General features: G+C 46.4%; 1 protein-coding gene across 1 annotated transcript in view; it reads left to right on the top strand.

The window, feature by feature from the left end:
* Positions 1 to 18140, top strand: part of GRIK3 (glutamate ionotropic receptor kainate type subunit 3) — a 190187-nt gene that overhangs the window by 143502 nt on the left and 28545 nt on the right. Inside the window, exons 8-10 of the mRNA XM_082233235.1 lie at positions 5956 to 6063; positions 9622 to 9735; positions 13917 to 14120. Coding sequence (XP_082089361.1) covers positions 5956 to 6063; positions 9622 to 9735; positions 13917 to 14120 — 426 coding nt within the window. The remainder of the gene's footprint in view (positions 1 to 5955; positions 6064 to 9621; positions 9736 to 13916; positions 14121 to 18140) is intronic.

Raw genomic sequence — 18140 nt, 5'->3', positions numbered from 1 at the left:
GCTGACCTCTGGTCCCAGCTCTCAGTTCCACTTCACCTGTCACCCTCTCTCTCAAGGTGCATCGCTCTGAGTGATCTCCTGTGACTAGAAATGAGAGATTCGCAGCTCAAGTGTTAGCAATTACCATGAGAACAACAGAGACACAGAGAAGCTCTGGAGTGCTATTCAGGTTGCCAAGGAAGAGGTTGAGGGTTGACCTTGCTATTATGCATGTGGAAATTAGAGGCACTCCATGGCAGTGTTTCTTTTGAGCCTTGCAGACAAAGACACAAGAAGAACAGAAGCCCAGGAGTTAATCTGTGTAAACATGTTGGCCTCAAATTAAAGTCTCCTTCCTTCCTAATAGTGCAACCAACCACGGCAGACTGCTGCTCTGCTTGCCCTTTTCTCTCACTTCACTCAAGTTTTATGGAATATCTACACCAGTGGATCCCAAACATATTCAGGCCACAGCCACCTTGCTTCCATAAACTCATCCCCAGAGCCCCCTACCCTATAAAAAGCATTATTCAGAATAGCAGTTTGCATGGCTCTCTAAGGAATATAGTAACACAGTAAAATTCAAAACAGTAACAAGTAATTGCACATTTATTCAAAGCCTAATTAAAACTATTTAGCTTAATTAATTCAACAAAACTGGTGAACTTGATCCAGTGATGCCAGCTTTTCAAAGTCTGGTAGTAATTTAGCAAGAGTTTTATATACCACATTTAGTTAACTACTTCACTGTTCAGTAAACTTTTAATGCTCTTGATGGGATTAAACTCTCTCTGAAGGAGCAGGTACTTAGCTGGGGGGTATTTCTGCATCATTTGCTGTCACTTGAGGCTCAGGTGGCCTCAGTGACATGGAGTGCCTTCCATCAGCTTTGGCTGGTGGCCCAGCTGCACCCCTAACAGGAGAGGAATAACCTAACCTTTGTTGTCTATGCTCTGGTAACCTCTAGTTTAGTTTACTGCAACATGTTATATGTAGGACTGCCTCTGAATATGGTTTGGATACTTCAGCTAGTGCAGAATTCAGCAGCCAGATTGCTCACCAGGGCAAGACAATTTGAGCATATGGCAGTGATTCTGGTCCAATTGCACAGCTTCTGGGCCCAATTCAAAATGCTGGTTTTGACCCATAAAACTCGGGACCACAATATCTCAAGGACCGCCTCTCTCCATATGAACCAATATCGACCCTGGGATCATCATATGAGGCCCTTCTTTGTGTGCCTCCTCCATGAGAGGTTGGGGGGGCACCATTAGAATGGCCTTTTCTGTGGTGGCTCCCCATTTGTGAAATGCTCTTCCCAGGGAGGCTTGCCTGGCCCCTTCATTATATACTTTTAAGTGCCAGGCAAAAAATATTAAATAGGCCTTTGGTTGATTAACATTCTATGGCCTTTTAAATGTGTTTGTGGGAGGGGGGGCTATTGGTTTGGTTTTGTGTATTTTGTGTTCTCATTTTGTATTATGTTCTGAACCACCCTGTGGTCTTCAGATGAAGGGTGGTATACAAATTTAATTAATATTGGGGGTTTTTCAAAAGGAAAAAAAAAAACAATGCAAGTAATGAGTAATTGAAGTTCCTTCCCTCACCTCACCCCACCCCACATCCACTATTGAAATAGAAACGGACATGGGGGCAATTCAGAGAAGCTAGTAAGGGGGCAATTCACAGGCTGGTCATTGCCAATCCATTAGCAACAGGAAGCCATAAAATGAGCAAAGGGCCTGAGCACTCTTCTGCTCTCCCTCTTCCCTGAAAGCACAATTCCTTATGGATCAGTTTGGTCCTTTGGCTCCTTGAACTAGGCAAACACAAGGACTATCAGTGGCTAGTAAACATGATGGTTATGCTCTGCCTTTACAGCTGGAGGCAGAAATGCTTCTAAATACCAGTTGCTGAAAACCACAACTGGAGGGGTGATGGCTCTTGTGCTTGCAGATTTCCCCCAGGCAACTGTTCAGCCACTGTGATAATAATAATAATAATAATAATAATAATAATAATAATAATAATAATAATAATAATTAAAAAAAATAATAATTTATTATTTATACCCCGCCCATCTGGCTGGGTTTCCCCAGCCACCCTGGGCGGCTTCCAACTGAATATTAAAAACAATACAGCATTAGACATTAAAAACCTCCCTAAAGAGGGCTGCCTTCAGTTGTCTTTTAAAAGTAAAATAGTTGTTTATTGCCTTGACATCTGCTGGGAGGGCGTTCCACAGGGCAGGCGCCACTACCAAGAAGGCCCTCTGCCTGGTTCCCTGTAACCTTACTTCTCGCAATGAGGGAACTGCCAGAAGGCCCTTGGCGCTGGATCTCAGTATCCGGGCTGAACGACGGGGGTGGAGACGCTCCTTCAGGTATACAGGACCGAGGCCGTTTAGGGCTTTAAAGGTCAGCACCAACACTTTGAATTGTGCTTGGAAACGTACTGGGAGCCAATGCAGATCTCTCAGAACTGGTGTTATGTGGTCCCGGCGGCCACTCCCAGTTACCAGTCTAGCTGCCGCATTCTGGATTAATTGCAGTTTCCGGGTCACCTTTAAAGGTAGCCCCACGTAGAGCGCATTGCAGTAGTCCAAGCGGGAGAACAGGAGGCTAGACTAGATGGGCCATTGGCCTCATCCAACAGGCTGTTTTTATGTTCTTAGCAAGTGAGGAGGTGACAATGCTGACAATGTGCTTCTGTCTTCAGTTCCTTAGATTCACCTTCCTCTTTCCTCTGAGCTCTATTTTATGCCCAGGGCTGTTGCTTCCCTGTGTTTTCAACCAGTTGCACATTTGCAAAATCTGCTGCCAGAAGCAGAGACCATAAAGAGGCAACATTTGTCCTTTGGGAGGCCCCAAACAGAAGGCATTTCTCTGCTAAAGAAGCTGACAATTCCCACTGCAGAGGTAGCAACTTGCGTTGCTTTTGCCAGTGTGTGCCAGACCTTCCAAAGCTTCTGTCACAAACAGGAAAGTGCCTAGACTTTTTATAGCCATTCTGTCCCTGCCTCCAAATCTACCCCTGCTTTGCAAACTGTTCTTCAGAATTTATTCTGATCCACTAAACCTCCATTGAGCTTTTTGTCTGCTGGATCAAAACAAGCCCTTTGAAGAATAGCTCGATCATATGCTCAGATTCTCAAGCCTTTATTGGCATATGGATTGATCATTTGCAGGGTTTGCAACTTAATCAGGAGATCTTGGGAGACCTTAGGACCTTAGCCTCGCAGTCTCTTAGGGTCTCAGGTTTAGCAAAGTTTATAGTTCCCTTACTAGCAAGCTACAGTAAACTGGGGGAACCTAGGATTGTGTTTGCAATATGTAGAATTGTAACTTCATTCTGCTCAGTTATAAACACCAAATAGTATTATTTAGTCTTGGTTATGGTAATAAGTAGAATCATAAAACTGTAGTTAATATATTGACCCTGCTCCAAAGAATTGAAATTTCAGCCTTCACGACATAGGAAAACGGCCAAGTAAACAGCTATTTTTGTGGAGGAGGGTCAAGATATTAACTGATATGCATGAAATTTCAGATATAGCTTTATAATCCCTAGTGTAGTAAGATAAGACCTTTGGAGCAGGCATTTTTTTTTTTTAAAAAAAGATTTTTATGAACTGCCCTAATGTGACAGCCCACCAGATATTTGAAGATGGCTACCATATCATCTCTCAGTCTCCACTTCACCAGGCTATAAGGTTATATATGATAGCCAGCTTCAAATATTATAGGATCATCATCTTCAAATACTTAGGGATAGGCTTGCGGGGGGAATGCAAATATTGACATATGTCTCCTTTTTCTTAACAGTACCTTTATTTTCATTATGTATGAAATCATAACGTGGGATGTGGGGCAGCATGCTCACTGGGGTTATTTCAAGCTTGGTTTCCCCAGGACATGTGGTGCGAACGACTATGGCGTAAGGAGCCTCATGAAAGATTGTGGCTCCTTCACTGCGATATGACAGGAAAACACTAAACCCTGTTAACAGCTTGGCATTTCATGGACGGGAGCAGGGAAATACCAGGCCTAAAGTTCACGGCATGTAAAACGGCTTTCATTAAGTGCAGGCAAGGACTGGCCACGCGAAAGCTCAAATGTCACAAGCTGGCACAGAAGTTGATAGGGTGGACCTCCTCCCTCCCCAGCCCCATTGGCCTCCTGCTCTGTGTGTGAGATAGAGAGATGGGGGAGAGACTCCCTTATGACATCAAGTTTAATTGTTCTGGTGGCTCTGGAAACTGAGAATAACAGTGATTTCAGGTTTGCTGAGGTGCTGAAAGTGGAGAATGATTCATGGAATCATAGAATTGTAGAGTTGAAAGGGACCCCAAGGGCCATCTAGTCCAACCCCCCTACAATCAAGGAATCACAGTTAAACCATTGTTGATTGATAGGTGCTGTGTTGAAGGGTGCTGGTCCCCAAGTGTGCACAAAATGCCTCTGAGTGGCACATCAGGGTCTTTTCCAGGGAGTCTTCTCTTCTCATGAGGTGGCCAAAGTACTGGAGCCTCAGCTTCACAATCTGTCCTTCCAGTGAGCACTTAGGGCTGATTTCCTTCAGAATGGATAGGTTTAATCTTTTTGCAGTCCATGGGACTCTCAAGTGTCTCCTCCAGCACCATAATTCAAAAGCATCAATTCTTTGGCGATCAGCCTTTTTTATGGTCTAGCTCTCACTTCTGTACATCACCATTGGGAAAACCATAGCTTTAACTATATGGACCTTTGTTGGCAAGGTGATGTCTCTGCTTTTTAAGATGCTGTCTAGGTTTGTTTTTCTCCCAAGAAGCAGGTGTCTTTTAATTTTGTGACTGCTGTCACAAACTGTTAGTATATAAAGCCCTTAATGATTTGGAACCAGTTTATTGATGAGATCTCCTCATCCCACACCAGGGGTTGGCAGCCTAAGGCCCATGGGCCAGAAGCAACCCATGGGGGTTGTTTAAGGAAGCCCATGGACCCCCGCTGGCCACTCGGGGACCCACAATGCCCACTTGGTCAGCTCTCACCATGCTAAACCAATGCGGAGCAGAGCAGGGACCGCCTTCCGCGACGCTGTCCAGATTCCCATTGGCTGCATGAAGCTTCTGCAGCCATTGGGAAGCTGTGCATGCCTCATCCACGCCGGAAGGAGCACCAAAAATAGTGTTTGCACATGCGTGCGTGCACGCACTCGTGCACTATGGTGGAATCATGAACTGGCCCAAGCCACAAAAACTTTGCTGACCCCTGTTCCACACATACCCACATGACCACTTCAACTGGCAAAATTTCAGTACTATAGGTGCCACATAATATCTATTCTGCATTTAAAAGCAATCATTTAGTGTGCCAGCACCTACACTTTGGAACTCCCTGCTTATTGAGATCAAGCAGGCTCCTTCACTGTAGTCTTTTTGGTGCCTGCCCTAAACATTATTGGTTAGACAAAGTGCTTAGGAAGTTGAGGCTATTTTAATCTGTTTTTGTGTTTTAACTTTTGTATGGTTTAAAGTATGGTTTGGATTTTTTCTTTATTTTAATGTTTTTGTGTAAACCTCTTTGTGGTTTCTTCCAGGCAAGTGGTGTGTGTGTGTGTGTGTGTGTGTGTGTGTGTGTGTGTGTCTTTCTCCCCAGGACTGTGACTGGCCAAAATCTCAACAGACCAGTGAGTTATTTCCCCTCCATGGTGAGCAACCTGGAAGGGGTGAGCGTAAATCAGGGCTGAGACTACAGTGGGATTTATGGGGTTCCCCAGCCTCTGCAGTCCCATGAGCAATCGGGGGTGATTATTAATTAATCAAGCTCTTCAGGGGCAGAGTCATGGTGGAAGGAGTAATTAAAATAAAGCACTGTGCTTCTCTGGAGCAGATTGTGATTTGTGAGCTTGACAAATGCCTCCTTTGTCTCTCCCCACTCCCACCCCACTATTCATCAACATCCCCTAACCTCCAATGTCCCCCCTTTCTTTCCCCAGGCCCAGTGGGAAGGTCTCACTGGACGCATCGTCTTCAACAAAACCAGCGGCTTGAGGACGGATTTCGACTTGGACATCATCAGCCTCAAGGAAGACGGGCTTGAAAAGGTCAGTTGGGTTGCCTCACAGCCTCCTTTCCTCTTTTCAAAGATCAGAGCAGTTCTCCTGGGCTCCCCCAGACTATCCATTGACCCTGAGAACCATATAGGAGCTGAAGGGTTGGCATTGCACTGGTGAGTCCTGCTCATCCCTTACTCATTCCCTAATCTCATTGGCCAGCTCACCATCTTTCAGCCTAACTGCCTTTGCATGGTTGCCGTGAGATCAGCAAATCAGCATCTGATCATCGCAAGTGGACTTCTTTTGTACATGGAGGTTTTATTTTAGCTCTCCTAGCCAATAGCTGTCTTCCAGGAATGTGTCTAATTCTGTGGATTCTACAAGTAAACTTTGCTTTCAGGGAAATGGGAGGTGTTCTTGTGAAGATGTCTTATTGTATTTATTGCATTTATATCCCACCTTTTTCTCCAAGGAGCTTGATGTGCCATACATGGTCTGTCCCCCTCCTCATTTAAGCCCCATAACAACCCAGGAAGGTAGGTTAGGCTGAGAAGCAGTGACTGGCTCAAGGTCACCCAGTCAGCTTCATGGCCAAGTGGGGATTTGAACCCTGCTCTCCTGGGTCCTAGTCCACCACTCTAACCACTGCACCACACTGGCTCTTGCCATGTTCACATCCATTTAATTGGGTCATCCAAGGGGGAAAAAATATATCCCAGTCTAAAAATATCTCCAGACTTTTTTACCTTCTGCAAGACTTTCTCAAGGTGTTGGTGTTAGTATTTCTTCCAGCACTGGTGCTTATTCAAGATAATTTCTGGACACTGTTACTTAAGGCCAGCATGTGGCATTAAAATTCCCTAACAGCTTCTTGTATGCTCTGCAAGGATGCTGGGACTCAGTTAATTTCCGTCATTTCCAGCGAGTTCTTATCACATTTTCACGCTCTCTTTCTCTCTCCCTCTTTCTCTCGAGTGTGTGTGCTTAAGCTCTCTCTTAGCTCAAGAAAGGCTTTAGAGTGTCTGTGTCAAATCTCTGTGGAGTCAGGACATTAAATTCCAGTCAATAGGTAATCTGAATTAATTGTGTGCCCAAACCGGGAGCAAATCCTGATATGTACTTTTGCATTATGTTTAATAGTTTACATTTGCCTGAGGTTTAGCGGTGAGCTTCTGATCTTCCTTGCCTCCTGCAAGTTAACGGATTATGGAGGCATTAAACATGTGTAATTACAAATCCTGTATCCAGCTAGCATGGTGGCAGTGCTGGCAGTAGTGGGATAGCAGGACAGTGTTGAGGGATTTTTATTTTTATTTAGGCAGGCTTGGGTCCCCCATGTAGGGTATTTTTCTTTCTTTTGCCAAGTCAGGGTGACATGCAAATGGCAAGTCAGGATGACATGCAAATGGCAAGCAAGAACTGCAGTGAGGGTTCTTGCTTGCCATTTGCATGTCATCATCAAGGTAAAGGTAAAGGGACCCCTGACCATTAGATCCAGTCGTGGCCGACTCTGGGGTTGCAGCGCTCATCTCGCTTTATTGGCTGAGGGAGCCAGCGTACAGCTTCCGGGTCATGTGGCCAGCATGACTAAGCCACTTCTGCAAACCAGAGCAGCGCACAGAAACGCCGTTTACCTTCCTGCCAGAGCGGTACCTATTTATCTACTTGCACTTTGATGTGCTTTTGAACTGCTAGGTTGACAGGAGCAGGGATCAAGCAACAGGAGCTCACCCCGTCACGGGGATTCGAACTGCTGACCTTCTGATCGGCAAGCCCAAGAGGCTCGGTGGTTTAACCCACAGCGCCCCCCACATCATCATACCCACTAATAATCTTTCCAAACATGGGTTATTGCGGGATGAAGATGAGGACCAAGGGAGGTAACTGTCTTTTGCATAAAAACAATCAACTCTTTTGAAAGGGGGTTAGTTGGTGTTTTAATAGAATCATAGAATTATGGAGTTGGAAGGGACTCAAAGGGTTGTTTGGTCCAACCCGCTGCAATGCAATGAAGTTTTACTTCATATCAGTAAAACGTTATGTGGTTGTGTGGTTACTTTGTGTGGTTGTGCAGATTTAGGGGGGGGTCTTTTAAAATGTAATACAGAGCTTCTTGCCTTGCAGACTGTGTCATTTAAGACTCAGGGGTTCTCAGATAATCCACAGGTGAAACTGTGAAATATGCCAGCTTCCTCCTGTGTTAGTTTTTACAAAGTCTTTTGAATCCTCTCCTAAGATAGCTTGAAACATCACTTAGTCATTATACGCACATGCAGACACATAAACATCTTGTTTATGTTGTTGTTTTCGCCATCTGTCTGTCTCAAGAGACAATGAACTATGCTTGGGGGACAAAGTTAAACCGCTGTATTAGCAGCACTGAAGTGACCTCCCCAGGGCATGAGCTTGGGTAGTGTGTATGGAGGTCCTGGACTGCCCAGAAGATGAGACCTCTCCCCTTTCAGCCTCACTGAAGTAAAGCAATACATTTGGCATATACTTTAACTATGGAACTTGCTCACACTTGGATGATGTTAAAAGAGGCCTGGATAAATTCACCATGATGGCCATGCTCTGCCTCCATTGTCAGAGACAGCAATGACACTGAATGCCAGTTGCTGGAAACCAGAGGTGGAAAGAGTGCTCTTGTGTTCAAATCCTGCCTGCAAGTTTCCTGTTGGGACATCTGGTTGGCCATTGTGAGAACAGCAGCCTAGACTAGATGGGTCACTCTGGCCTGATCCAGCATAGAATCATAGAATCATAGAGTTGGAAGAGACCACAAGGGTCATCGAGTCCAACCCCCTGCCAAGCAGGAAACACCATCAGAGCACTCCTGACATATGGTTGTCAAGCCAGAGGTGGAAAGAGTGCTCTTGTGTTCAAATCCTGCCTGCAAGTTTCCTGTTGGGACATCTGGTTGGCCACACTTGGATGATGTTAAAAGAGGCCTGGATGGGTCACTCTGGCCTGATCCAGCATAGAATCATAGAATCATAGAGTTGGAAGAGACCACAAGGGTCATCGAGTCCAACCCCCTGCCAAGCAGGAAACACCATCAGAGCACTCCTGACATATGGTTGTCAAACCAGAGGTGGAAAGAGTGCTCTTGTGTTCAAATCCTGCCTGCAAGTTTCCTGTTGGGACATCTGGTTGGCCATTGTGAGAACAGCAGCCTAGACTAGATGGGTCACTCTGGCCTGATCCAGCAAGCTCTTCTTATGTTTTTAAATCATGTTAAGGTTGTGTTACATCAAAGTAACAGTTTGTACAAGCACTGCCCAGCCCTCTCTCTCATTTATTTGCCTGTTTTCACTTGAGCAGGGATGGGGATCATTTGCAGTTCCCCTCCAGATGCTGTTGGACTTCCAACTCCCATCAACCCCAAAAGCCAACATGACCCAGTGGTCATGGATGATGGGAGTTGTAGTCCAGCCACATCTGGAGGGCATCAGGTTCCCCACCCCTGAACTAGAGACTGATTTCACAATATCTGACCTCCACTCCTCTCCCTTGACCGTTCTCTCTCTCTTCAGTGGCCTGACTGGTCTGGCCTGATGGTTTGGTTGAATTTTTGCTCATTTCTTGTCTTTGCCTCCATCACAGGTTGGTGTGTGGAGCCCATCTGATGGACTGAATATCACTGAAATCTCCCGAAGGCAAGGCCCCAATGTGACAGATTCCCTCACCAACAGATCCTTGATTGTCACCACAGTCCTGGTAAGTGGTTGCAGGGTTCTATCTAACCCCTCCTAGATTTGGCTGTTTCCATTTCTAGATCGTAACCCCCCCACCACCACCTTCTAAGGAGAAACCAACATGGAGCTTGAGCTGTGTTTTCATACATTACATTGTGTATGGACAGATTATCCTGATAGCAAAAGGGCTGAACTATTTGGGCATGGCAGGGAACTGTCCAAAACAATGCTCTCCTTGGCAGCATCCAAACTGGGGTTCAGTGAAGCCATTGGAGCTCAATGTGGTGTATATGGTTCTCCTCCTCCTTAAATAATCCCCACAACAACCCTGTAAACTAGGTTAAACTGAGAAGCACTGAGTGGTCTGAGGTCACCCAGTGGACTTCAAGGTCGAGTGGGAGATTTGACACTCTAACAAATACATGTTCACACTTCCTCTCACCAGTGGATTCCAATCTGTCTTCTGCTCAGCCCTGTGCTAGGGAGCAACTTCCCACAGCCCACAAACCACCCACTCTGAAACTGCAACCAAGTCCTTGTCATCTCTCAGGAGCTCTTATTGACATTTCTCAGCATCCCTTGGGGCTCCCTCCCCCCCACACACACACACTTAGGCACCCAAGTGACAAACTACCCCAAAGTAATTCACTTAGCCAGCGACGCTTGGATACTCAGCCAGTCTCCTTGGCCACTAACTGTCACAGCACATTTAGCACACGGGCCTTCTATTGGATTTGAAGGCAGGCATCAGTTCAGGGTGAATTTCCATCCAGTCTCTAATGAATTATGATGAGGCCCACTGGTTTAGATTCAGATGTGTTAGACAGAGTGTCGAGCTTTGTTACTTCAGGAGGAAGATAGGCGGAGGGCGGGGGCAGGCGAATCCCTTGGAGAGGATGCTGCAGCGAGATTGAAGAGTTTCTCTCTTTGAAACCATACACACAGGCTCCTTTCTCCCAATTCCAAATCATCCCCCCATTTTGATAGTTTCTCTAAGCCTTTGCTACAGCATCAGCAGCTGGTCCTTGTGGGTCTAGATCAGCTGCCATAGTATCATGGAATTGTAGAGTTGGAAGGGACTCAAAGGATCATCTAGTCCAGGGATGTCCAACCAGTAGATCACAATCTACTGGTAGATCCCCAGCTGATCCTGCTAGATCGCGGGATTATTATCTGTTTGCTGTTGTTAGCCGCTCTGAGCCCGGCTTTGGCTGGGGAGGGCGGGATATAAATAAAATTTATTATTATCGTGTACAAAAAGTTATGGGAGAAAAGCTTAAAAACTCTGTGCAATCCTGCCCCCCCCAAAAGCTCAACAACTCATCCACTCCCCCCACCCCATGTTTCTCCTCCCTCCAATGACAATGGGTAGATCACTGCCAGTTTTTTTATACTGGGAGTAATCGCAGTCTCTTGGGAGTTGGACATGCCTGATAGTCCAACCACTCACAATGCAGGAATCACAGCATCATTTTGGCCTGCAGGGGGAGGCCTTGGTCACCTTGAACAGTTTAGCCACTAAACCTCGGCCCCATCACTATTATAGATTTAAAGCAGAATCATACCATTTGAAACAGTCATCCGGAAACTGTAGTTTGTTAAGGATGCTGAGAGTTCTTAGAAGACCCCTCTTTCCCTCACAGAGCTACAAATACCTCTTCCCAGGGACCTCAGGGAGCTGTAGTTCTGTGAGGAGAATTGGGATGTCCTAAGTACTCTCAGAAGGGATGCGGGTGGTGCTGTGGGTTAAACCACAGAGCCTAGGGCTTGCCGATCAGAAGGTTGGCGGTTCAAATCCCTGCAACGGGGTGAGCTCCCATTGCTCGGTCCCAGCTCCTGCCAACCTAGCAATTCGAAAGCACGAAGTGCAAGTAGATAAATAGGTACCACTCCAGCGGGAAAGTAAACGGTGTTTCTGTGAGCTGCTCTGGTTCACCAGAAGTGGCTTAGTCATGCTGGCCACATGACCCAGAAGCTGTATGCCGGCTCCCTCGGCCAATAAAGTGAGATGAGCGCTGCAACCCCAGAATCGTCTGCGACTGGATCTAATGGTCAGGGGTCCCTTTACCTTTAACTACTCTCAGCATCTGTAACAATCTACAGATGCATGGTATCTGTCAGTGATCCTTTCGCTGTGATTCCCACATTCCAGAGGGTTGGACTTCATGACCCTTGGGGTTCCTTCCATCTCTAGAATTCTATGAATCCACAATACACTTCCCAGGTTTAAAGTGATGCGATGCTGCTTTCAGTGTATAGTGCAGATGGGGCCTTAGACTGCCTTATAAAGTCATATAATCATAGAATTGTAGAGTTCAGATTCATTAGCTGTGATTCCTGGGTTGCAGGGGATTGGATTAGATGTCCCTTGGAGTCCCTTCCAAGTGTTCTATGATTCTGTGCTGATGACGCAGGTGGAGACAAGCATTTCTGCTTTGCCTGAGTTCTGCAACAGTTCCCTTTTCAAGCAGGGAATCACCCACAGCTCCCTCCCGCTCTGCCACTTGATGGCCCGTTTACTGTTGCTGATGCTGCCGCCACCAAGACGTGGTGCTGGGATTCCTCCCTGCCTCCCCCTTTCACACCCTCCTGCTCATCCTGCAGCGCCTTGTCGGTGGCAGCTGGCCGATGATGTTTCTCCAACAGACCGTTCCGCTCTCTCCTCCTCGAGCCACGGGAGAGCTGTGAAGATCCTGAAATTGAGGGCACCTTCGCTGAGAAATCGATTAGCGAGCCCTGAAAGCCTGCGAATTGAATGTCTGACCGTTTCCAGTAATAAATTGTGAAACAGCCCGTGAATAAGTGCCTTGCAGAGTTCAAGAATTACCCCCTAGGAAATGTCTGAGACCTCCAGGAGCGGCGCAGAGGCAAGCAGAGCTCCTACACGATGCTGCTTCTTCAGCTGTTAAATATGGAGGAACACGCCCCCCTCCACTCTGTTTTGTGCCTCCCGAGATTAATGGGGCTTTATGGCTTCTCCTGCTGGCCTCTAGACTTGAGTACGAATGCAAAAGGCACAAGGACCAGCTTCCTGGATGGGCATCCTGCCTGCTGCCTTGCTTTCAGCTGTTCCTTGTCCACCAGCTGTACCAGCTTTGGGTGCTGCAAGTTGTTTGTCCTATTTTAAAGACTGGGTAATCCAGTGGTTTCCAAAGTGGGTGGTATCGCCTCCTTGGGGGGCAGCGGGGTTACCAAGGGTGGGCATTAAGAGGCAAGATGGTGGCGCCGTGGGGGGAGGAGGGGTGGATACCAGAGGTGCAAATGACTATGAGACTTTGAAATGCTAGAATCCCTGGAGCAAGTTCATCGGTTTTGTTGAATCAATTAAATAAATAATTTTAATTGGATTTTGATTAAGTCGGCAATTAATTGTCACTGTTTCAAATTTTATTGTGTTCTTGCAGTCCTTAGGGGGTCATGCAAACTGCTATTCTGAAGAGTGCTTTTTAAAGGGGAGGGGAGGGGGAACTGGGGAACCAAAGTTTTGGTTTATAGAACCAAAGGGTGCTGGCCTGAAAAAAATATCAGTACTATTGAAGTAGCTCCTTCACCCTGCCTAGCAGGTTCCAAACATGGAGAAAGCCTCTTTTTATGGGTCTTTCATGGAAGACAATCTTTATGTGGGGCAGTCAGGCTGAGTTCCAAAGAGTGGTAAGATCCAACAGCAAGACAGGTAGCCATGAATCAATCTGGCCTTCTACCACATCCTTAGGAAAATACTGCATGATGGCCTGATCTGTAAAATGGGAACATTCCAAACAGCTGAGCATGAGGGGCCACAATCCAAAGCAGAGATGAGCAACCATTAAAATCAATAGAGTTCAATGACTTCTTTCAGGGTGTTTACTTCTGTCTTGAATTGTGGCCACTGAAGTTTTTGAAGCACATTGAAAATGAAACAAGTTCTAAGGATGGAATATGATATTCAGATATTTGCTGCATTTATATCCTCCTGTTTTCTCCAAGGAAATCCCAGGTCCTAGTCAGACCATCTAACCACTACAGCACACTGGCTCTCATTTGTGTTATAATGCTATAATGGTAGCAGGCGGTATAACGACCAAACTGGCTGCAGTGCCAGAAAGCAAAGAGAGACACCCAGATCCGTCCTGTGGCTGCTCAAAGTGGCTTCCGTGGCTGGTGGGTTTAGCTTGCATGTGGTTGTTTAGCTACTCTCTGTCTCTTTCCTTCCTTCCTGTGTAGGAGGAACCCTTTGTCATGTTCATCAAGTCAGACACCGTGCTCTCTGGGAATGACCGCTTTGAAGGCTACTGCGTTGATCTCCTAAGGGAAGTCTCCCGAATCCTTGGCTTCAGCTATGAGATCCGTGTGGTGGAAGATGGGAAGTACGGAGCCCAGGATGAGAAGGGGCAGTGGAACGGCATGATCAGGGAGCTGATTGATCATGTAAGTACCTTGATGTTCTCTATAGATGTTCCTCAGGATCCCTTCCAACTCTACAGCTCTATGATTCTATATGCTGCATCATCCTACTTTCCCACCTTCATTTGTCTGTCTGTTTGCTTAAAATACTTCTATCCTGACTTTCCAGAAGGAACCCACGAGGCTCAACCTGGGTAGCAGCAAAAAATAACATCAATAAATGCAACCAGAAAACATGTAAGGATATTGGTTTGAAAAGCAAATAAAAACAGGACAGTTAAAACTTAACCGCTTCACAGGTCAGATGCTCATCAAAAAAAGAAAAGTTTCCATATGGCAGGAGAAGGCCCTTAAGCAGAGGGCATACCCCCCCTCTGGATAAGGAGTTAAAAAACCTGTGTGCAGCCACAGAGAAGGCCTTCGTCTGCACCTCAGCCAAACACAACTCTGATAGGGAGGACAGCCTCTCCAGAAGTTCTTAATAACTGGACAGGTGTGGAGGACAGAAGACAGACTTCAGAAATCCCAAGCCATTTATTTAGGGTCATGATTAGAACTTTGAATTGGGCTCAAAAAATTAACCAGAAGCCCACGAATGAGCTGTCATAAAGAAGTAACATACTCCCAGTACCCAGCTCTGTTCAGCAGACTGGCCACAACGTTCTGGAGCAGCTGGAATTTCTGAAGACTTCTCAAAGGCAGCCCCACAGAGAACACATTGCAGTAGTCTATTTGAGATGTGGCTAAGGTATGTGTCACCATGCCCATCTCTGGTGACTCATGGAATGGGCACAGCTGGTGCACCAACCTAAGTTGGGTAAATGCAGTCCTGACCACAGTCAATAGTTGAGCATCTGTGCCCAAGGCTGGGTCCAGGAACATCCCCTAAGCTGTGCACTTGAGTTTCCAAGGGAGGGATTCTGCCCCATTTCTGTCTTGTCTGGATTAAGCCTCAGCTTGTTTGTCCCCAACTCATCCATGATCAAATTAAAAACTGAAGGAAAATTGAAGGAAGGAGAAAGAGACATGGATACTATCCACTTGAAACTGGCTTGTGTCGGACTTGTGTTCGACCGAGCTCCTCCGAGCTCCTCCGACGTGATTAACAACCTGAGCCTTGATGAGGTTCCAAGCACGTTCCCCCATTACGCAGAGTATCCAGCACAGGGAAGGACGAGATAGTATGAGCCACATGGCAAAAAGAGTTTTATTCCTAACTACGCAGACAGAAAAGAAAATGCATCCTCTCTCTGTGAGAGCAGAGAGCAACTGAAAAACAAAGGAACAGGCAACCAGTAACATCACATCCGTCTCCTGTCTTCCGTGAGACTTCCAATAGCCTGGAAGCTGTGGAATGCAAAACAGAGTCTTGTGACTCCAAGAGTACTGCACAGTGGCAACACACAGAAACTAACAGCTTGGACTGAAACTGGAGTATTGGTGGAGAGAGAGAATCTGGATTTTCATACATTTGTTTATTAGTAGTTAATTAGATCTACAATCTTCTTAAGACTATGCTGTGTACCATCTGTCTGTCCATCCATCATCCATTTCCACATGTTCCTCTTGGGTGTGACCAAGAAACAGAACCAAATATTGTGCTTCTTTGGAGAGATTGCTCTGTGTATATGCTCTGAGGTAGTTGTTGTAGTCCCTAGAAAAGGTGTCTGGTGAAACATACCTTTTAGCTCCCAAACAACTAGAAGGACTTGCTAAGGAAGAGGCAGAGAATCAGAGGCAAACTCAAAAGCAGAGTGTTTCTGAGAGGCATGGGCTGGAGTCACATCCAGCCCTAAGCAATCTGTCTCTCAAGGAGTTAAGCTGTGGCCTGCGGTCCAGAATCCCAGAGGCAATATCTCCGCTTGATGATCCATGCTTGCACTTTTATAGCCTGACCCTGCTGCAAAGCAGAGGACAAGCTGTTAAAAAAAAAAAAAGCAGGACCAGGTGTGTGAGGAACAATTTCATTTATTTGGAAATGCAGTTTTATTTTCAAAAGCAGAACGTAAACAGATTCTTCCTTCCAGCTGAGTAGATGCAGAAATCTTTTGCAGGCAACAGAGGCAGTTCTCCTCCGCCTAGCAGCAATACACCCTTCTCTGAAAATGCTAAGCTGGATAGCCTCCGTGGATAGCATTATTGGGCAAGCTTCTCCTCACTCAGGTTTGGTTGGACTGGAATCTTTAATAAAATAAAAAAGCAGGAAAATAGCTTGGCCCATTTCTGAGCCATTCCTGGTTCTCTGGCACTCAAGTGGCAAGGCAGAGAGAAGCCTTTTGTTTCTGTTCTCCTGGGTCTGAGGGCTTGTCCACGCTTCTGCTTGCCCCATGCCTAGAAACATAGGAGCCAACTGCAGGGGCCCTTGGGTGCTTGGGCACCCACAATAATATAATTGTGGGGGCTGGGCACCCACAAAGTCAATGAAGAAGGCAGGCAGGTGGCAGCAGCACTGCCTCCAAAAGAGAAGCAGTTCAGCTCTGCCCTCCTCGGCCAACGAGTGAGGCACCCTTTTCTGGGGGGTGGGGCTCAGACATGGAGGTAGTCTCTCTGCCTCCAAGCCCTTCCCCATGGAGAAGGGTGCCTCACTGGCTGCAGATAGGAGGAGGAGGAAGAGGAGTCATTGCTGCTGGCTGCCGCAATGTGGACTTGCAACATCACTCGCCCACACCTGCACCTAGTGTGAGTGAGATCACATGCACTACGTCCAGGCAATGTCGCATGTCCATGTTGCGGTGGTGGGCACCCACAATCCTGAGAGAAAGGTGGCACCCCTGCCTTGAAAGAATGGGTCCAATCAATTTTCCGCTTGACCTGAGCTTTCTAGGCTTAGGTCTGAGCAGCTTCCTTCTTGCCCCCACTCCTTTCCTAGTGAAAACCACTCTTCAATGCTAAATCGGAGCAAACGTCCATCTGGGGAAAACCTGAATTGCTGTTTGCTCCAACTGAGCACTAAAGAGCAGTTTTCCCCAGGGGAAACCAGTGGGACAAGAGGAGGTGTGAATAAGAATAATATTACAGCATGCCAGGGTGCAAGCAGAGGGTTGGACTAGTTCTGCCCTGCCCCATGTTATCCTCACAATAACCCTGTGAAGTAGGTTAGGCTGAGAGTGAACGACTGACCCAGGATCACCCGGTGAGCTTGAATGGGGGATCTGAACCCTGATCTCTCAGGTCCTAGTCTGACACTTTAACCACTACACCACACTGGCACTTGTGGACGAGCACACGCCAACGTGCTTTTGCACAAGCAACAGGTACAAAGTCACTTTGCAAAAGAAGAAAAGCTTTAAAACAGCAATTTTTTAAAAAGCAACCACGCTCGTAAGAGCACTTTCAAACAGTAATTACCACCTGCCTGTTGAGAGCATCTTTTTATCGGAGTCCCTCAAAGCACTCCACAAACATTAATTACCCCCCTGCAATGCTAAGTGGGTTCCATTTTAATTGAAACTGTAAATGACTTTGCTCAGAGCTGTGCACCGTATCGGGGCAGAAGGGAGGCAGGAGCCACAAATCCTAAAACCTGGCTGCCATGGCTGCGGCTGGCCTGGCTACTGTTGTTTTACAGGAACCATGGTTCTGACAGCTTGCACCATTTTACGCAGATAATCAGTTGGTGTAGTACAATAACACGAGAGCAAAGGGGCCTTGCTTCCCTATGGGATGTCTTTTTAATAATCCTTTTATTAATAGGAGATCCACCTTTCACCATTTATTTTAACCATTTTGTGATTAATCTGGGCCACTGTGTGCAGGAAGTCACATGAGGCTCCAGAACGGCATCAATTTCTTGATGCTCTAATAATACCATGAAGAAAATAATGCAATCTGAGGGACTTCTAATTTCCCAGCCCACTGAAGTGTCTTCCATGCAAATTTCAATTCAGAGGCCTCCTCAGACTGAACCTGTAAAACAGAACAAAATAATTAATGGCATAATTACCCTCTGAATGCAGTTTGGAGGCATCAAAGTGGGGGGGGCTCTCTCTTTTACATCCACCGACCCCACGGAATGTCTCCCTTAGCAATTGATTTGTTGGGTTT

Source organism: Podarcis vaucheri (assembly GCF_965113315.1).
Source record: "Podarcis vaucheri genome assembly, chromosome: 7".
In the NCBI taxonomy this organism is placed as follows: domain Eukaryota; kingdom Metazoa; phylum Chordata; class Lepidosauria; order Squamata; family Lacertidae; genus Podarcis; species Podarcis vaucheri.
The sequence above is the reverse complement of the archived record's forward strand: the minus strand, read 5'-3'. Positions and strand labels throughout refer to the sequence as shown.